This window comes from Oncorhynchus kisutch, linkage group LG19, assembly GCF_002021735.2.
Source record: "Oncorhynchus kisutch isolate 150728-3 linkage group LG19, Okis_V2, whole genome shotgun sequence".
Taxonomy (NCBI): domain Eukaryota; kingdom Metazoa; phylum Chordata; class Actinopteri; order Salmoniformes; family Salmonidae; genus Oncorhynchus; species Oncorhynchus kisutch.
In genome coordinates this window covers 59,286,090-59,308,118 of record NC_034192.2, presented here as the reverse complement: position 1 = coordinate 59,308,118, position 22,029 = coordinate 59,286,090, and the positions used below count along the sequence as shown (strand labels likewise).

Sequence of the window (22,029 nt, the reverse complement as noted above, 5' to 3'; positions counted from 1 at the left end):
CTTTACTCCTAGGTCTCTTCCCCTCTCTTTACTCCTAGGTCTTCTCCCCTCTTCCTTTCCTCCCTTTCTCCCTCCATCTCTCTTTACTCCTAGGTCTCTCCCCCTCTTCCCTTTCTCCCCTCCATCTCTCTTTACTCCTAGGTCCTCTCCCCCTCTTCCCTTTCTCCCCCCATCTCTCTTTACTCCTAGGTCTCTCCCCCTCCTCTCTTTACTCCTAGGTCTCTCCCCTCTCTTACTCCTAGGGTCTCTTCTTTCCCCTCTCTTTACTCCTAGGGTCTTCTTACTCCCCCCTCTTCCCTTTCTCCTCCTCCATCTCTCTTTAAGCCTAGGTCCTCTCCCCCTCTTCCCTTTCTCCCTCCATCTCTCTTTACTCCTAGGTCTCTCCCCTCTTCCCTTTCTCCCCCCATCTCCTCTTTACTCTAGGTCTCTCCCCCTCTTCCCTTTCCTCCCTCCATCTCTTTACTCCTAGGTCTCTCCCCCTCTTCCCTTTCTCCCTCCATCTCTCTTTACTCCTAGGTCTCTCCCCCTCTTCCCTTTCTCCCTCCATCTCTCTTTACTCCTAGGTCTCTCCCCCTCTTCCCTTTCTCCCTCCATCTCTCTTTACTCCTAGGTCTCTCCCCCTCTTCCCTTTCCTCCCCCCCACTCTCTCTTTACTCCTAGTCTCTTCCCCGCTCTTTACTCTAGGTCTCTCCCCCCTCTTCCCTTTCTCCCTCCATCTCTCTTTACTCCTAGGTCTCTCCCCCTCTTCCCTTTCTCCCTCCATCTCTTTACTCCTAGGTCTCTCCCCCTCTTCCCTTTCTCCCTCCATCTCTTTACTCCTAGGTCTCTCCCCCTCTTTCCTTTCTCCCTCCATCTCTCTTTACTCCTAGGTCTCTCCCCCTCCTCTCTTTACTCCTAGGTCTCTCCCCCTCTCTTTACTCCTAGGTCTCTTCCCCTCTCTTTACTCCTAGGTCTCTCCCCCTCTCCTTTCCCTTTCTCCCTCCATCTCTCTTTACTCCTAGGTCTCTCCCCCTCTTCCCTTTCTCCTCCATCTCTCTTACTCCTAGGGTCTCTCTCCCCCTCTTCCCTTTCTCCCTCCATCTCTCTTTACTCCTAGGTCTCTCCCCCTCTTCCCTTTCTCCCTCCATCTCTCTTTACTCCTAGGTCTCTCCCCCTCTTCCCTTTCTCCCTCCCCCTCTCTTTACTCCTAGGTCTCTCCCCCTCTCTTTACTCCTAGGTCTCTCCCCCTCTCTTTACTCCTAGGTCTCTCCCCCTCTCTTTACTCCTAGGTCTCTCCCCCTCTCTTTACTCCTAGGTCTCTCCCCCTCTCTTTACTCCTAGGTCTCTCCCCCTCTCTTTACTCCTAGGTCTCTTCCCCTCTCTTTACTCCTAGGTCTCTCCCCCTCTCTTTACTCCTAGGTCTCTCCCCCTCTCTTTACTCCTAGGTCTCTCCCCCTCTCTTTACTCCTAGGTCTCTTCCCCTCTCTTTACTCCTAGGTCTCTCCCCCTCTCTTTACTCCTAGGTCTCTCCCCCCCTCTTTACTCCTAGGTCTCTCCCCCTCTCTTTACTCCTAGGTCTCTCCCCCTCTCTTTACTCCTAGGTCTCTCCCCCTCTCTTTACTCCTAGGTCTCTCCCCCTCTCTTTACTCCTAGGTCTCTCCCCCTCTCTTTACTCCTAGGTCTCTTCCCCTCTCTTTACTCCTAGGTCTCTCCCCCTCTCTTTACTCCTAGGTCTCTCCCCCTCTCTTTACTCCTAGGTCTCTTCCCCTCTCTTTACTCCTAGGTCAATGGGCTCTATGACTGATTCAAGTATTTTTAGCCAGGTCCTAATTGGTATGTTGAATTTTATGTTCCTTTTTATGGCATAGAAGGCCCCTCTTGCCTCGTCTCTCAGCTCGTTCACAGCTTTGTGGAAGTTACCTGTGGCGCTGATGTTTAGGCTGAGGTATGTATAGTTTGTGTGCTCCATGGCAGTGTCTAGATGGAATTTGTATTTGTTGTCTTGGCAACTGGACCTTTTTTGGAATGCCATTATGGTTGGGGACAGATCTAGGTGCTGCTGTAGGCCCTCCTTGGTTGGGGACAGATCTAGGTGCTGCTGTAGGCCCTCCTTGGTTAGGGACAGAAGCACCAGTTCATCAGCAAACAGTAGACATTTGACTTCAGATTCTCTCCCCTCTTTCCCCATTCTCCAACTCGCCCCTACTCTCTAACTCCCTTCCTCCCCTTTGTCTCAAGGCCAGCCAACACACACACACACACACACACACAGTGTCAGTTTTACTTCTGATGCTGTAGTCTGCCATTATCCCTGTAAAGGAGAAACAGAGAACCCAGCCAGCAGACGATAGCAGGTCTCAGGTGGCAGTTAACACATAGGCTGTAATGGCATCTCACAACCAGAACAGGAAACAATAACTGCTGTTCTGTTCACTCCCACCCAGCCCAGAACCAGTGTCAGTCTACACTTCCCCATTCACCATCATATCCTATAGGCTAGTAACCTAGTCTGTCTGCTGGACTCCTGTGTCCACAGGCGCAGCCATGAACAGCCATCAGCATCTCTTCAAAACCCTCTTTTCATCCTGGTAGGGTTAGGGGACGGGTAGGGACATTGTGTTGTCAGTCTTCTCATCGTCTTCAATGATGGCTCTTTGATTTACTACTTGTATTAGCTGTTGATTGTGCGTGTTATTATTAAAGACAAGTGACGCACAAAACCTACTCAAGCTGAACCTACATTTCTGAAAGGAGGTAGAACTCATAGGGACAATGTGCTTTCTACACAACCTGTCCCATTTCATGTCAAGATTAACACAGTGACTAACCTATGAGCTGTATGCATGTGTGAGAGATAAACAGTTCATTCCTCAGCTTACAGTTGGAGTCAATGCTTCCTTTGATGAGCCAAGTGCCTGCCTGTCCACTTCTGAAACTATAGGTCTCCTCTCCTTTACCGTCCCATCGAGATCGCTACAGCCCTCATGAGCACTGCCTTGCAGAGGGCTGAGAGTCGGCCCTGTGGATGTGTGTGATGAGGCAGTAGAGCACACCCAGAGAGGGGTCAAAAGGTACGAACAGCAGGATGTAGCATGTCCCCTCTCTTCTCAGGTGTGCTGCTGAAGGAGTTTAGAACCCTGAGAACCTGCTGGAGGTATTAGACTACTGCTGAAGGAGTTTAGAACCCTGAGAACCTGCTGGGGGGGGGGGGGGGGGTTAGACTACTGCTGAAGGTGTTTAGAAACATGAGAACCTGCTGGGGGTATTAGACTACTGCTGAAGGAGTTTAGAAACATGAGAACCTGCTGGGGGGGTTAGACTACTGCTGAAGGAGTTTAGAAACATGAGAACCTGCTGGGGGGGTTAGACTACTGCTGAAGGAGTTTAGAAACATGAGAACCTGCTGGGGGGGTTAGACTACTGCTGAAGGAGTTTAGAAACATGAGAACCTGCTGGGTGTATTAGACTACTGCTGAAGGAGTTTAGAAACATGAGAACCTGCTGGGGGGGTTAGACTACTGCTGAAGGAGTTTAGAAACATGAGAACCTGCTGGGGGGGTTAGACTACTGCTGAAGGAGTTTAGAAACATGAGAATGCTCTTCACTAGAGTTCGAGGGATGAAGAAAAAACATAACTACTGTTGCAGCCATCACTTATGTTCCACTAAGGGGAAAGGAGACGACCATTACAGTGTTCCCCTCTACCTCACCCACAGAGACAGACTGTATTGATTTCTATCAATGACCACACTGCTCCATCCAGTCACTGCAGTCTTCATTAAAACAATCCCCTCAGTCTTCTGAAGGAGTTCATGTGAAGGGGAAAGAGTATGTCAGCACTGCTAGCCTATAAACTAGACATAGATGATTCAATAAAACATTTTTTTTTTTTTAAAAGAGCTCACTTCTACAGCCAGAAACAGTAACAATAAATCAAAATATCCACCAATCCCCTTTCACAAGCCTAGTAGATTCACTGCCTTCAAAAATAATTCATACCCCTTGACTTATTCCACATTTTGTTGTGTTACAGCCTGAATTCAAAATGGATGAATATATTTTCTCCCTCTCACCCATCTACATACAATACCCCATAATGACAAAGTGAAAACGTATATTTTATTTTGGGGGGGGGGTCAAAATGACAGAAATATCTAATTTATGTAAGTATTCACACACCTGAGTGAATACTTTGTAGAAACAGCTGTAATCACTGCCAGAGGTGCGAATCTTTCTGGGTCTCAGAGCTTTCCACACCTGGATTGTGTAACATTTACCCATTATTCTTTTCTAAATTCTTCAATCTTTGTCAAATTGGTTGTTAATCATTACTAAAAAAAAAAATTCAGGTCTTACCATAGATTTCCAAGTAGATTGAAGTAAAAACTAACTCGGCCACTCAGGAACATTCACCCTCTTTGTAAGCAACTCCAGTGTAGATTTGGCCTTGTGATTCAGGTTATTGTCTTGCTGAACAGTGAATTAATCTCCCAGTGTCTGGTAGAAGGCAGATTGGACCAGGTTTTCCTCTAGGAGTTCGCCTGTGCTTAGCTCCATTCAGTTTCTTTATATCCTGAAAAACTCCCCAGTAAATGTTTACAAGCAATACCAATAACATGATGCAGCCACGAAGGCATTGGAAAACACCCCTGGTCTTTGTGGTTGAATCAGTGTTTGATATTCACTGCTCAACTGAGGGACCTTACAGATAACTAAATATGTACAGAGATGAGGTAGTCACTCAAAAAGAATTAAAAACACTAACATTACACACAGGGTGAGTCCATGCAACTTGAGTAAATGTTTACTCCTGAACTTATTTAGGCTTTCCATGTTGAATACTTATTGACTCAAGACATTTCAGCTTTTAATTTTTTTAATTTAAAATGAGTTAAAAGTTCAAGTGAAAGAAGAAGAATCATTCCACTTTGCCATTATGGGATGTAGGCCAGTGGAAAACAATAGCAATTTCAATTCAGGCTTTAACAACAAAATGTGAAAGAAGTCAAGGGGTGTGAATACTTTGAAGGCTCTGTATAACTCTCTCTAGGTCTGTGTCAGACTCTCTCTCGGTCAACGGCTCTGGAGGAATTCTGTCCTCTCTTTAAAACTCCTTTAAATTTGCCGGCTCGTCTTTCTTTCAGATGAAATTTGCCACAGCTCCGCCACAACCCCCTCCCAATCCCCTAGGCTCCGCCACAACCCCCTCCCAATCCCCTAGGCTCCGCCACAACCCCCTCCCAATCCCCTAGGCTCCGCCGGTTCACACAATGTAGACCCATTCTGACCTCTAGAGCCTAACGCTTGGGTGACCAGGAAGAGTCCTGGGGGGGGGGGGGGATCTCATCTCATGTCCTGCCTATCTGGGCGAGGATGTGTGTGTGTGTGGGGGGGTGATGGTGACTTTCTTCCCCCCCCCTCCCTAAAGCAAAACACTAATCAATAACTAAAATGGCATTATATTTCAGTCCTACCCTGGTATTTGTGTAAGAAACTAAATACATCTATAGAACCAGAACGATAGTCTCCTGGGGCATCAGGGAGCCTAGTGGTTAGAACATTGGGCCAGTAACCGAAAGGTTGCTAGATCAAATTCCCGAGCTGACAAGGTAAAAATCTGTTGTTCTGCCCCTGAACAGGGCAGTTAACCCGCTGTTCCTAAGCAGTCATTGAAAATAAGAATTTGTTAACCGACTTTCCTGGTTAAATAAAAGTTTAAATAAAAAAAGTCATTTAATAATTCATCAGTGGCATTAAAATATTGCTATTCATTCAGTCAATGCTGTTCATGGACTACGGCTCAGTGTTCAACACCATAGTGTTCTCCAAGCTCATCACTAAGCTAAGGACCCTGGGACTAAACACCTCCCTCTGCAACTGGATCCTGTACTTACTGACGGGTCGCACCCAGGTGGTAACACACCTGCCACGCTGCTCTTCAACACGGGGGCCCCTCTGGGGTGCGTGCTCAGTCCCCTCCTGTATTCCCTGTTCACCCATGACTGCATGGCCAAGCACGACTCCAACACCATCATTAAGTTTGCAGACGACACAACAGTGATCTGATCACCGACAGATGAGACAGCCTATAAGGAGGACGTCAGAGAACTGGCAGTGTGGTGTCAGGATAACAACCTCTCCCTCAACGTGATCAAGACAAAAGGAGATGATTGTGGACTATAGGAAAAGGAGGACAGAGCACACCCCCATTCTCATCGACGGGGCTGTAGTAGAGCAGGTTGAGAGCTTCAAGTTCCTTGGTGTCCCCATCACCAACAAACTATCATGGTCCAAACACACCAAGACAGTCATGAAGAGGGCACGACAAAGCCTATTCCCCCTCAGAAGGCTGAAAATATTTGGCATGGGTCCTCAGATCCTCAAAAAAATTCCACAGCTGCACCATCGAGAGCAACTGGTTGCATCACCGCCTGGTATGGCAACTACTCGGCCTCCGACCGCAAGGTACTACAGAGGGTCGTGCATACGGCCCAGTACATCACTGGGGCCAATCTTGCTGCCACCCAGGACATCTAAACCAGGCGGTGTCAGAAGAAGGCCCCAAAATAAGCCAAAGACTCCAGCCACCCTAGTTATAGACTGTTCCCTCTACTACCACGCGGGCAAGCAGTCCCGGAGCGCTAAGTCTAGGTCCAAAAGCCTTCTTAACAGCTTCTACCCCCAAGACATAAGACTCCTGAACAGCTAATCAAATGGCTACCCAGACTATTTGCATTGACCCCCCCACCCCCATTTTTACACTGCTGCTACTCTGTTTATTATCTATGCATAGTTACTTTACCTACATATTACCTCAATTCCCTCCACTAACCGGTGCCCCCGCACATTGACTCTGTACCGGTACCGCCTGTATATGGCCTCGTTACTGTTATTTTATCGCTGCTCTTTAATTATGTTATTTTTCTTCAGTTTATTTTAGCAAATACTTTAACACTTATTCTTCTTAAAACGACATTGTTGGTTAAGGGCTTGTAAGTAAGCATCACTGGAAGGTCTACACCCATTGTATTCGGCGTATGTGACAAATCGAATTTGAACTACACTTTAAAAAACTTTTTTTTTCTCTGTAGAGAATAAAGCAGCATTTGACGAAATCACTGTCCTAGATCAGAACAATTTTACCATAGACTTAGAATTCCTTTAATTATCAGAACATGATTGAATATTCTTAGAATTACAATCCAAGCATCAGAGAGACAGACCGAGAGAGGTATAGGGAGAGAGGGGAGGAGATGGGGGACTGTGGGGATCCCCTGTTAATCTACATATCGAGTGGTTCAGTTCAAACATGGAACCCCCCCCCCCCCCCTTCCTCCCTGCTTAACAACAGCGGTCGACATCTCTTTGAAGCACCGCTCAGCTCGTTTCCAAACCCCCCCCAGGGGTGGGGGTGGAGGTGGAAGGGGGGGGGTAGAGGTGCTTTAGGGGCCCCAGCCCAGTATCAGACTGGTTGTGCTTGCCTGGGTCCTGACAAGGCGAGTGAGACAGAGGAAACACTCCTAGCAGTGGGGCTACGGAGGAGGATAAGGCCATCCGAAACACTCCTAGCAGTGGGGCTATGGAGGAGGATAAGGCCATCTGAAACACTCCTAGCAGTGGGGCTATGGAGGAGGATAAGGCCATCTGAAACACTCCTAGCAGTGGGGCTATGGAGGAGGATAAGGCCATCTGAAACACTCCTAGCAGTGGGGCTATGGAGGAGGATAAGGCCATCTGAAACACTCCTAGCAGTGGGGCTACGGAGGAGGATAAGGCCATCTGAAACACTCCTAGCAGTGGGGCTACGGAGGAGGATAAGGCCATCTGAAACACTCCTAGCAGTGGGGCTAAGGAGGAGGATAAGGCCATCTGAAACACTCCTAGCAGTGGGGCTATGGAGGAGGATAAGGCCATCTGAAACACTCCTAGCTATGGGGCTACGGAGGAGGATAAGGCCATCTGAAACACTCCTAGCAGTAACACTATAACGGCTAATGATTTAGTGATGTGTTATGATCTCATGTCTGGTTTATCTGATAAACTAAAATACCCCTGGAAATTGAGTTTTAGTCAGATAAGATACTAAGCGGAAGCCTCTACACATCAACCTCTCTTGCGGTCAATCACAAAAACACGACAACCTACACCCGTGTCTCTGCACCCCTCCCCCAGCCTGGCTGCTCCTGTTGACAGGCTTTTGTTTGGGCCTGACTCAGGGAGCATATGGCAGGTGGCCCTCTCCCTCCCCACCCTCTAAACCCCGGGCCTCCAGGCAGGCCTGCCGCAGTGTGTGTGGGGTGAATTGGGGGTAGTTGCTCTTTTTAAAGCCCCTTCTCTCTCTAACACAAATCGTTAGCCACACTATTGCAGGTCATCCACAGCCGGTACACACAATGTAACACACACAACCATTACAAAACATTCAAACCCACCCACTGAACCCATTCAACAAATGCCCCAGCATTGTGGTTACTGCTACTAGGCTCCATGTAGCAGGACAGCAGCATGGGAGACACAGAATAAAACACAGCACAGAACTAACTGTCAGCTGAGCTCATTGAGAGGGAATAAATAATACAATGAGATTACATGAACATAGTGTTGTATAGCGGTCTGAGGCACTGCATCTCAGTGCAAGAGGCGTCACTACAGTACATGGTTCGAATCCAGGCTGTGTCACGTCCGGGCCGTGATAGGGAGTCCCATAGGGCAGCACACAATTGGCCCAGGGCAGTCCGGATTAGGAAGTCATTGTAAATAAGAATTTATTCTTCACTTACTTGCCTAGTTAAATAAAGGTTAAATTTAAGATATGACCTCTGACCTCATGAACATAGTGCTGTATGTCTATTGGAAAGATATCACTTCTGACCTCATCATGAACAGAGCCAAACTCACAGACAGACAGTAAATGGTACAGGGCAACACCAAACAGTTTCAGCTGGACTTTCACATCAACAAATAGACAGCTCAGCAGGATAAATTGTGGAGAAAGATAAACCCCACCCCGAGCGTGTCAAACCAGACCTCTTCATTACACAGCCCCACAGACGAGCAAACCAAAGCGAAAAGTCAACCTCCCAGCACAGAGTACTACTCCCTCAGTGAAATGGATACAGTCACCCAGCTGGAGGTAAGGCAGGTGGAGCTGGAACAGCAGGAGAACACACTCCAGTCTGCACAATAAATTTAAAAAACATCCCCTCAACCAGACCCAGAGAGCTGGAGAGAGACATATCTGCACTCTGGACTGTGGTGAGACAACAAGAGAAAGAGCAGGAGAAGAACAGAGCACTAGAGGATCAGACTGCAGGAGGAGAGGGTGAGGGGGATGGCGTGTGACAGAGAAAAACCTAGAGGCCACCCCCACAGAGAAGCCAGCAGAACCCCCCACCTCAACCCCCCTACCAAAGTCTTGATACCACAGCAGAACAGTCCACCCCAGACCATAGCCTCAATATCACAGCAGAACAGCCCACCCCAGACCATAGCAGAACAGCCCACCCCAGACCATAGCAGAACAGCCCACCCCAGACCATAGCAGAACAGCCCACCCCAGACCATAGCAGAACAGCCCACCCCAGACCACAGCAGAACAGCCCACCCCAGACCACAGCAGAACAGCCCACCCCAGACCACAGCAGAACAGCCCACCCCAGACCACAGCAGAACAGTCCACCCTAGACCATAGCCTCAATATCACAGCAGAACAGTCCACCCCAGACAAGCCTCAATATCACAGCAGGACAGATATAAAAAAAAACACACCCAGGGGATCCTACCCGCATCAGAGCACATCAGAAATCAGCTAATTGGAAAACACTAAAACAAACACAAAATAGTTATTTTTCCAAAAACAGATATGGGTAAAACACTTCTCCAATCTTTTTGGCTCTATAAACAAACAGCAAGAAACATACATGATCAAATACAAATCTTAGAATCAACTATTAAAGACCAGAACCCACTGGATTCTCCAATTACATTGAATGAACTAAAGGACAAAATACAAACCCTCCAACCCAAAAAGGCCTGTGGTGTTGATGGTATCCTCAATGAAATGATAAAATATACAGACCAAATTCCAATTGGCTATACTAAAACTATTTAACATCATCCTTAGCTCTGGCATCTTCCCCAATATTTGGAACCAAGGACTGATCACCCCAATCCACAAACAGGCAGTAAACCCACTGGGCCGTCATTGAAAATAAGATTTTGTTCTTAACTGACTTGCCTGGTTAAATAAAAGGCGAAAAAAAAAAAAAGTGGAGACAAATTTGACCCCAATAACTACCGTGAGGATATGAATCAACAGCAACCTTGGGAAAATCCTATGCATTATCATTAACAGCACACTAGTTCAATTCCTCAGTGAAAACAATTGTACTGCAAGACAAAATTTGGCCTTTTTAACCAAATTACCATACGACAGACCACGTATTCACCCTGCACACCATAACCGACAAACAAACCAAACGGCAAAGTCTTCTCATGCTTTGTTGATTTATCACGAGGGTCTGATATACAAATTGATGGAAAGTGGTTTTAGAGGAACAAACACAGAACATAAAATCCATGTAAACAAACATCCATGTAAACAAACAAGTCTGCAGTTAAAATTGGCAAAACACATTTCTTTCCACAGGGCCATGAGGTGAGACTGGGATGCAGCTTAAGCCCCACCCTCTTCAACATACAATGTGTATCAACGAATTGGCGCGGGCACTAGAACTGTCTACAGCACCCGGCCTCAACCTACTAGAATCTGAAGTCAAAATGTCTGTTTGCTGATGATCTGGTGCTGGTCACCAACCAAGGAGGGCCTACAGCAGCACCTAGATCTTCTGCACCGATTCTGTCAGACCTGGGCCCTGACCGTGAATCTCAGTAAGACAAAAAATAATGGTGTTCCAAAAAAGGTCCAGTCACCAGGACCACAAATATAAATTCCATCTAGACACCATTGTCCTAGAGCACACAAACTATACATACCTCGGCCTAAACATCAGCGCCACGGGTAACTTCCACAAAGCTGTGAACGAGCTGAGAGACAAAGCAAGTGCCTTCTAAGCCATCAAACAGAACATAAATTTCAACATACCAATTAGGATCTGGCTAGAAATACTCTAATCAGTTATAAAATCCATTTCCCTTTATGATTGAGGCCTGGGGTCCGCTCACCAACCAAAGATTCCAAAAAATGGGAAAAGCACCAAATTGAGATTCTGCATGGAGCATTCTACAAAAAATATCCTCTGTGTACAACGTAAAACACCAAATAATACATGCAGAGCAGAATTAGGCCGATGCCCACTAATGATCAAAATCCAGAAAAGAGACGTTCAATTCTACAACCACCTAAAAGGAAGCGATTCCCAAACCTTCCATAACAAAGCCATCACCTACAGAGAAATTTACCTGGGGAAGAGTCCCCTAAGCAAGCTGGTCCTGGGGCTCTGTTCACAAACACACCCCACAGAGCCCCAGCACAATTAGACCCAACCAAATCATGAGGAAACAAAAAGATAATTACTTGACACAGATTACACAGATCCACAAAGAATTTGAAAACAAACCCGATTTTGATAAACTCCCATATCTATTGGGTGAAATTCCACAGTGTGCCATCACAGCAGCAAGATTTGTGACCTGTTGCCACAAGAAAAGGGCAACCAGTGAAGAACAAACACCATTATAAATACAACACATATTTATGTTACCTTTTGTACTTTAACTATTTGCACATCATTACAACACGGTATATAGACATAATATGACATTTGTAATGTCTATTCTTTTGGAACTTTTGTGAGTGTAATGTTTACTGTTCATTTTTATTCCACTTTTGTTTATTATCTACTACACTTAGGCAATGTTAACATGTGTTTCCCATGTTAACATGTGTTTCCCTTGCCAATAAAGCCCTTATGCGAAATACCTGCTATGCAAAGCAGTGTCCTGACTTCAGAGAGGGATGCCAGGGAAGAGAAATGTTGAAGTCACTGGGTATGGGACTATAGTCCATGAGTGTACATCCTAAAATTGCACCTTATACAGTGCACAAATTTTTAACCCTAGTCCGTATACAGTGCACTACTTTTGAACCCTAGTCCGAATACAGTGCACTACTTTTGAACCCTAGTCCGAATACAGTGCACTACTTTTGACCAGAGCTCATGGGGTGTCTGGAGTCTTGGTATATACGAGCACCATTGAAATGGGACCATTGGAAGGGTATGGATTCCTTTAGGAAAAAGGCTTTGATGAAAGGATGCTAAATGTGTAGACAGACTTTGAACAATTCGTCTCACGTCCCTGTGACTGCCTGGGAAGAAGACGTTCTGAGAATCCATTTCCTTCCTCTCACAAATCGACTATGGACCAATACCAACAAACGAATACCACAGAACCACAATTTACCTTGCTGTGAATGTCTATGAAAAACACTCACACATAGTTCAAACACAGGGAGAGAAAGTTTGAAGAGAGAGAGAGCCCCCCAGAAAGCAGAGAGAGCCCCCCCCCCTCCAGAGAGCAGAGAGAGAGCCCCCCTCCCCCCAGAGAGCAGAGAGAGAGCCCCCCCCCCCCAGAGAGCCGAGAGAGAGCCCCCCCAAAAGCAGAAAGAGAGCCCCCCCCAGAGAGCAGAGAGAGAGCCCCCCAGAGAGCAGAGAGAGAGCCCCCCAGAGAGCAGAGATATTACCAATAGGCTAACAGGATTAAGTTCTGACTGTTGAGAGGCACAATGGAGGCAGTGATTGATTAACCCAGCACGGAAGCCCGTAGAATTTTAACAAAGACAATGTGTGCCTGTCAAAGTCTGAGTACCAAACGGCAACCCTATTCCCTAGTTAGTGCACTACTTTTAGCAAGTAGTGCACTATATAGTGAATAGGGTGCCATTTGTGGGACACAGAACGAGCGCAGAGCAGAGTGGGCATCAGACCTGAAACTCAGGGGAACCCGAGAGTACTGAACAACCAACCAGACAGAGAAGTCCAGTTCAAGAACTAGGCCAGATTCCAGCATCTCGGGGAGATTAAACAGCAAACCCAACCAGGACAACCTTGAATCAAAACAGCCCTTTCAAAGCCTTCATCAAATCACACAGAGCTGATCACTAGGAGGAACCTAGCGGGTGGGAGGGAGGCAGCTAAGAGAAGGGTCTGACTGTTCTCTCACTGAAAGACACACTCAAAAGACTCCTTAATTAGTCAAGTCAGAGAATCTTCTATCGGGGTTTTTGGCCGATACGTTTTCATCTTTTCATTTAGTGTTCCAGTGAACTGTACGAGCGCCACCTAAAAAAAGCCTCGCGTACGTCTCCCCAGTGAGCGGACCCCATCCCAGACTCCCAGTTTGACAGCATCATTTGTGTAATTACCCATGATGCTGTGTTGAAGTACAGACAAGCCGTTATTCACCACACACAGACCCACTTATAGAAACCACTCCTACACAAACTAGGCTACATGTAGTAACAGCAGCACAACTCCAAGATCACAATCAGCCATCTGACAAAACCCAGTTCCAAGGTTCCTTTGTGTCTTTACTCCTGCTCGAATGGCTTTCATACGCTTTGCTGTGCAGGACATTCATTTAGATCTTGACAGATGCCACCAGGAACGAATAAAAGACCCAGAGGCAAAACCCGCAGACGCGTTATCAAAGCTAGGATCAAAGCTGCGCACGTGAAGACGTACAGACACAGGCTAATCTTCACAAAGTCACAGAGACTGGGTTTCTACCTAAACGATGTGAAATGCCACAGCACCACAAATGATATCGGGCTTTCCAGACAGCCATCATCTGGACACTGGAGTAAATTATCATTACAAATGGTAATAGATGGGAACTGAGAGGGTTAGGCTATAACATATCTTATTCATGACAGTTTTTGGAACATCATTAACGTGCTGTGTAATTCCACTGTATCAGCTGCAGGAAGCTGACAACAGCCTTCATTCTGTAAAGACTCACGGTACTTACTGGCAAGGAGCAGGCAGGACAGGGCGATGACGTAGAGCTGTTTGACGGCTACATCGTAGTGATCCATGAACAGGTCCAGTAGGTAGACAGACAGGTGTCTGGCTGTGGGACACAGCTGGTAGCGGTTCGACAATATGGCCAGTAGGTCTGCAAAGTACCGACGCATCCCTATCTGAGGGGAGTGGGCCCGGTACACAGGCAGCTTCAACTCCTAGAGGGAGAGGATGAGAAAGATGGCGGGAAGGAAAGGAAAAGGTATAGGGAAGAGAAACAATATGGAGAGTAAGAATAAATATAATTTAGGTTAACGCACAAACATACAGTGCATTTGAAAAGTGTTTAACATTTGGTTACGTTACAACCTTGACCTAAAATTGATTCAATCGTCGTCCGGGCTCTGTCTGGGCCACTCAAGGACATTCAGATACTTGTCCCGAAGCCACTTCTGCGTCGTCTTGGCTGTATGCTTAGGGTCATTGTCCTGTTGGAAGGTGAATTGTCGCCACAGGCTGAGGTCCTGAGAGCTCTGGAGCAGGTTTTCATCGAGGATCTCTGTACTTTGCTCAGTTCTTCTTTTCCTCGATCCTGACTAGTCTCCCAGTCTCTGCCGCTGAAAAACATCCCAACAGCATGATGCTTCACCGTAGGGATGGTGCCAGGATTCCTCCAGGCGTGACACTTGGCATTCAGACCAAAGACTTCAATCTTGGTTTCATCAGACCAGAGAATCTTGTTTCTCATAGTCTGAGAATACTTTAGGTGCCTTTTTCTCCCATCTCCACAGAGGAACTCCGGATCTCCATCAGAGTGACCATTGGGTTCTTGGTCACCTCCATGACCAAGGTCCTTCTCCCCCTGATTGCTCAGTTTGGCCGGGAGGCCAGCTCCAGGAAGAGTCTTGGTGGTTCCAAACATGTTCCATTTAAGAATGATGGAGGCCATTGTGTTCTTGGGGACCTTCAATGCTGCAGAAATGTTTTGGTACCCTTCCCCAGATCTGTGCCTCGACATAATCCCGTCTCAGAACTCTACAGACATTTCCTTTGACCTCATGGCTTGGTTGTTGCGCCGACATGCACTGTCAACCGTGGGGCTTTATATAGAAAGGTGTGTACCTTTCCAAATCATGTACAATCAATTGAATTTAACACAGGTGGACTCCAATCTAGTTGTAGAAACATAAAGGATGACTTATGAAAGCAGGATGCAACGGATGTCAATTTCGAGTCTCATAGCAAATTTTCCACACCACTGTGTCCGTGTGGTTTGACCATTTCACCTCCTCGGAGATGTGGAAGCCGAGGAACTTGACGTTTTTAACCGTCTCCATGGGAGCCACTCCTAAAGTCCAAGAATAAAAGGCCTGAGCTAGAGCGAGATTGAAAATGTGCAAAAACACAACAGCTAGCGGGTCTGCACATGCTCTGAGAGCACTGCTAGGGATGCTCCCTGGGCCGGCATCCTTGCGAAGGTTAACACGTTTGAATGACTTCCATACATCCTCTGTGGAGACCGTAAACACGTAGCCCTCGTAGTCTTCAGGGGCTCTCCTCAGCAGCGAATAGTCGTTATGCTCGAAGCATGAGAAAAAAGGTGTTTCGCTCATCCGGTAGCGCGCTGTTGGTGTCGCGACGGGATAGCGGCGCTGTTGGTGTCGCGACGGCTTTTAAAAAAAAATCTGTGATCGTTAGCAGCCCCTGCCACATAAGCCTCGTATCTGACCCACTGAATTACTCTTCCACTTTGTCCTTATACTTGCGTCTCGCCATCTTGAGCGATCTGCATAGGTCGTTTTTGTATCGTTTAACCATACAATTGTCCCTAGTCACCTTGCCCCGTTTATAAGCAGAATATGTCTCCTTCAGTTCCCCCCGACAAGGCTGCCATCAATCCATGGTTTTCGAAAGACACCATCGGTATCGCAACATCTATGCATTTTTTTTATGAATCCGGTGACTGAGTCAGTGTATTAATTGATCTTATCCCCAGAGGAAACCTGTAACATATTCCAGTCCACGTGATCAAAACAGTCTTGGAGCATGGATTCTGATTAGACAGACAAGTGTTGTACAGATGTGAACACCAGGACTTCCCTTGAGTCTTTGTTTGTAGGCAGGGAGGAACAAAATGGAGTCCTGGTCTGATTTGCCGAAAGGAGGACAGGAGATTGCCTTATACCGGTGTCGGAAAAGCATGTAGCGTTGGTCCATTGAGAATCTCTGAGAGTTGGACAGCCAACCTGTTGATAGTAATTCGGGAGCATGGTTCTCAAATGTACTTTTGTTAAAGTCCCCAGTGACAATGAACACTGCCTCCGGGTACACGGTCTCCAGTTTGTTCAGGGTGACAATGAAGATCTTTGAAAGCATTTTTGGTGTCCGTTTGGGGCGGGATGTGGTAGTGCACAGGTGCCATTTTTGACACGCCCCCTAGGACACACCCAGTCTCCTAGTCAACCACATAGAATAGAGGAGCATCACGTGAGCCTTCAGCTTAAAGACACATTTGACAAGGGGAGCGATATAAACATTTAAAAAACACTTTCTCCCATATGTATAGCCTTTAATGCCTCACGAGTCTGTCTCTATCCGAATACAGGCTTAGAAAAACGAGGAGTTATGGTTTTTCAAAAAATGCTTTGTTTCGTCATACCCCACATAGATGAATATTTGATCCCCCCCAAAAAAGGGCTTTATAAATGTGGATTTATTTCATATCAGACGTAGTCGGGGTGGATTAATCTCTTTAAGTAGTGCTGTACCAGTTTGTGGTTTGCTGCTAGAGGCACACGAAAAACATCCACCCATACTAAAAACACAGGTTACTGTTGTTTGTCAGAGACAGCGGGCCTACTTCCCCTTCCCTAAGGGTTGTCCAAATAACAAAAGGCAGCCCACGTGTAAAGCTAATCTTCACTGGATACTGACTTGCTGTAGATCGGTGAAGAATAACCCCGTGGTGCATGTCAGCATGACCAACGTACTGATGACCACAATCTATGGCACACACGTGCCTCACATATTTAATCTGCGAGTTACATCAATTGTCTGTTGAGTTTGTTGTATGTAGGCAATACCTTAACAACAGTGATCACTAAGGTGATCGGCAGCTGAAGGACAATATAAACAGTGCATACAGACATCCCCATAAACACTACCCTCGACTTGAGTTCTCCTCTCTTCTCCACTCCACTCCACCCCCCCCCCCACCCACCCACGCATTCCTTGCCTCTGGTCCATCGGTCTGTCTGAGGGTTCAGTGGTGCAGGGCATTGTGGGGAACCGCAGCATAATTAATCCAGTGGAAGGCAGGGGACTCGATGCAGAGGTGGGGGGGGGCAGACTAGCCTGCTGATGGGCTACAATTATTTAGAGATAGTGTTTATGTCTGGGGTGTCGTTTGGCCAAAGACCTTACATCAGCATCCATGTTGTTTTACAGGGATGTTTTGTCTTTGGTCTGCAGATTAGTTAAAGGGTTGGGGTGGGGTCAGAATAGAATCAGAAGGGAGGCCCTAATCTACACGCCCCCTGGTTACAGACATCCAACTCAGTGATTTAGATTTAGTAAATCAAATGACTGTTAGGCTTAGTGAATAACTTGTAAGGAGACTGCCCGATTGTAACAGAGTGGGGGCAGCTGTCTGCAACAATTCCATCTATCCAAATACTCCCCCTACATGTGACGTGTGCGTAGACACACACACACCTACTCCATATTGTTCTTTCTAAGTAGAATCAAATTAGCTATGATATTCTTGCTCCCTTTATGAGGATGGCAGTCCAGTGACAGATGCTGCCATTAAAATGGCCAAACAGTAAAATATCCTCAAGCCGGAGGTTAGCCTAATTACTGCATCAGCCAATTAATGAGCCTCAACCCTTCTGTGTAATCTAAATTAGACCACGCTCACAAAGATGACAGTCATGTAATTATATCCATCTGCCAACATTAACTACACGATATAGAAGCTATAAATAGAAGGTGAGGAGTTGCTATCATGTCCCTCTACTGGCTTGGATCTTCATTTTCACCAAAGCACTACAGTATGTCAACAAGAAAACATACATTTTACTCTTTTTTTTTAACCTTTATTTAACCTGGCGAGTCAGTTAAGAACAAATTCTGATTTTCAATGATGGCCTAGGAACAGTGGGTTAACTGCGTGTTCAGGGGCAGAACGACAGATTTGTACCTTGTCAGCTCAGGGATTTGAACTTGCAACCTTCCGGTTACTAGTCCAACGCTCTAACCACTAGGCTACCCTGCCGCCCCCTTTAAGCCATTGAGCAGAAGCGCTTATCCAGTGTGACATACAGGAGCAATTAAAAAGTTAACTGCCTTGCTCAAGGGAACATGAGATTTTTTCACCTCGTCAGCTTGGGAATTTGAACCAGCGACTTTTTGGTTACTGGCCCAAAGCGCTGAAACGCTAGGTTACCTAGATTAGTTGTCTTTTTCAGGTTAAGATGCATTTAAGCACAGGTGAACTGCATGCCACCAGACTCAAAGCGTTCTCCCTGGCATTGAGAACATCCCCATAATACACATTTCACCATGCAGTTGAGATTCTTATCACATGGTGATGAGGTAAATGGAACTCCAGGAATGAACCAAAGAGACCCAGAGAACGGCATTCATAGAATGAAAATTCAGAATTCTACTTATTCTGATTCTATGATTGGCTGGTCTTACCTTGATGCGGAGGGACTGATGGATATCCCCTGCTAGCTGTCCTTTCCACCATTCTAACTCCCTTTCCATCTTTCCCATTCAGAGAAGGCCACAAGGATGAAGTTCAGCCCTGCAGACACACAGCAATGTGGGCTAAGTCAAGAGACATCCTGGCTGTACGCAGCATGTTTTGGTGTCTTATCACAACTTTAGGTATTTGATATCAAAAGGGACAAGGATTTATAGAATAAGTTGTAATATCCTATATTCATACTGGTGAATAAAAATCTATTTTATAAGAGAGTTGAAGTCCCAGCAAATAAAAAAAATGTTTATTTAAGGGGAATAAAACATTGTATCCTTCTTATTAAATTTGCACAATTAATTTATGTTTATTTATTTATTTTTTAATATATATTTCTAAATCGCATTGTAGAGAATTTTATTTCACCTTTATTTAACCATGTAGGCTAGTTGAGAACAAGTTCTCATTTGCAACTTGCAACCTGGCCAAGATAAAGCGTATCAATTCGACACATACAACAACAGAGTTACACATGGAATAAACAAAACATACAGTCAATAATACAGTAGAACAAAAGAAAACAAAAAGTCTATATACAGTGAGTGCAAATGAGGTAAGTTAAGAGAGTTCGGGCAATAAATAGGCCATGGTGGCAAAGTAATTACATTATAGCAATTAAACACTGGAATGGTAGATGTGCAGAAGATGAATGTGCAAGTAGAGATACTGGGGTGCAAAGGAACAAGATAAATAAATACAGTATGGGGATGAGATAAGTAGATAGATGGGCTGTTTGCAGATGGGCTATGTACAGGTGCAGTGATCTGTGAGCTGCTCTGACAGCTGGTGCTTAAAGCTAGTGAGGGAGATGAGAGCCTCCAGCTTCAGAGATGTTTAATGGGTTATGAGGGCAAAGTGAAACATGCCTTTGATATTAATGAAAGCAATCAGTTAAAATCGATTTTTAAAATAAAAAAAGCCTTTGATTTTTTTAAATAAATTTTTAAAAAACACATCCAATAGCCTTTCGAAATATTTCAAATGCAAATTTATGAGCTGCTCTTTTGTAAGCTTAAAAATGTGATTGAGTTCATTTCCTCCATGACCATGTGTACAGTAAACATTGGTCACTGGCACTGGATCGCCCTTGATCGTTCATGACTCAGTTCCATTACATTCCACCCAATAGCCATTTATCAGAGGTTGTATGTTAAGAGCGGTGACGCTCGGTCTGAACATTAACACGTTTTGGAAGCATAAGGACTTTAAATCTTTCATATTTGCGAGACATAATTAAATAAATAATAAAACACATTTTTAAAAATGATACACTTTTATAGGGTAAGGGTTCCCACACAGCAATATGTCCACTGCGCTTGTTCACGGAAACCAGACGGATGACTGCCGGTGCTAAATAAAACTATCCGAGTCTCCTAACCTGTGTGTAACTGGAAGACAGACGTTACAAACCTGCCACTGAAAAAAATACTGTTGGCTGTAGCAACGGTGTTAAACCCGGTTAAAAACTGTGTATTTTGCATTTGTTAAATTATTTTGGATGTTTTTCTAGAACCGTACCTCAACTGAAAACCGCTTCACGTTTAGAAGGGAGTATTTGCCAGTTTAGTCTTTCAGAGCCAATTCGCCCATTAAAACAGAGTATGTATGGTCCTTGAACTAAGGAGTAACGTTAGTCTCCTTTGGTCCAATACTGGTCTATGGTACTGAACTGCAATTACATTCCCCATGCAAGTGGGTGTGATTTAAAATGCCTTAAAGTGGGGAGAGAAAAAAACTAAATGGCAATTGTAGCGCTGGGGTAACAAAATAACTTTTTTTGTAGGCCTAACAATAACATTGCTACTGTGTCACAAATCTGCTATGAGAAAAGCAATACGTTGATAATGGAAATATTTTCATGACTTTCTCGCTCATTTAGCGGTGTCAACACCACGAGTGTTTTTTAAAACTGAAACGTAGACCACTCATGCGGTTATAATAATATTATGTATAGGCCTATACCTTAAACTTAGACAAAGATCACACCTGACTGTTGACAGCATTACATAATTGATACACACATTTAGTAAACTTTTAGATTCTCTAAATGTCCAAGATCGCATGTGCCGCTCACCCTATCTGACAGGAATGCCCCAAGACCTCTTTGTTTCACTCCGACATCCTGAATGAAGAATTCCTCTTTGGGAAGTTTTGTATTATCCTCGGTACCGGCGAAAAGCGACGACTGTTTCCGTTATTCAGTTGACAAAGAAACAATGCTTCAGAGCGGTTTAATTCAGCTGTTATGTCGTCTGTTTACACTTTCACAAAGATTTTTCCACGGATCCTCGTTCAACGAATAGGTTTGCTTCCCCAGCTGCTGTTGCGGTCGGTGAGGAGCTAGTGAATTTGCGTACGCGAAAGACCGAGTGTAAGATGGGAAATGTAGTCCAAAAACACGTGACCAAAATGGGCTAATTACGACAATAACTCATTCTCTAATTGATTTCAAATAAACTAAACTTGTCTCTCAAACACTGGCATTTTGAAAACGGATAGAGCTGTTGAGATGATTGAATCAAGCTTTTATAGCAAATCACTTCGTTAACGTTCTCAAGTGGCATGTGTTGTAAAAACGTTTTCCTTTAGCACATTGTAAAATGTACTATAATAAGATTTATAACACAAAATAAACAATTTTAATGACATGTAACACGGTTAGTGCATTCTCGTTTAATTTAGACAGAGAGGGATAGTTTCAAATAGGAAAAAAAAGAAAAAAAAGTTGCAAGTAGGAACATCTTATTGCTGAATATAAACAGCACTCCAAAAAATGTAACGTGAAAATAAAACCATTTCCCTCATTTTCCCTCCAATCAGCCATAACAAAATCAAATAAAATTTTGTTTGTCACATGCACCGAATACAACAGGTGTAATACTTACTTACAAGCCCTTAACTGTCAATGCAGTTTTAAGAAAACATTTAATGCAATGTTATTCTGTTATTAAACTGAGCAAAAATAAATGCAACATGAAACTAAGATTTTACTGAGTTACACTTCATATAATGAAATCAGTGAATTGAAATACATTTATTAGGCCCTTATCTATGGATTTCACATCACTGGAAATACAGATATGCATCTGTTGGTCACAGATACCTTAAAAAAAAAGGTAGGGACGTAGATCAGAAAATGAGTCAGTATCTGGTGTGACCACCATTTGCCTCATGCACATTCTCCTTTCGAGTCTATCAGGCTGTTGATTGTGGCCTGTGGAATGTTGTCTGACTCCTCGTCAATGGCTGTGCGAAGTTGCTGGATATTGGCGGGAACTGGAACACGTTGTTGTACACGTCGAT

The 22,029-nt window shown here is 45.0% G+C and overlaps 1 protein-coding gene across 1 annotated transcript in view; it reads right to left on the bottom strand.

The window, feature by feature from the left end:
* The window catches only part of LOC109878351 (cyclin-J-like), a 36,645-nt gene extending 15,560 nt beyond the window's left edge, over positions 1 to 21,085 (bottom strand). Inside the window, exons 1-3 of the mRNA XM_031798097.1 lie at positions 20,801 to 21,085; positions 18,663 to 18,771; positions 13,969 to 14,179 (exon numbers count right to left, since the gene is read on the bottom strand). Coding sequence (XP_031653957.1) covers positions 13,969 to 14,179; positions 18,663 to 18,740 — 289 coding nt within the window. The 5' untranslated portion in view covers positions 18,741 to 18,771; positions 20,801 to 21,085. The remainder of the gene's footprint in view (positions 1 to 13,968; positions 14,180 to 18,662; positions 18,772 to 20,800) is intronic.
* Between the last annotated feature and the right edge of the window lie 944 nt (positions 21,086 to 22,029).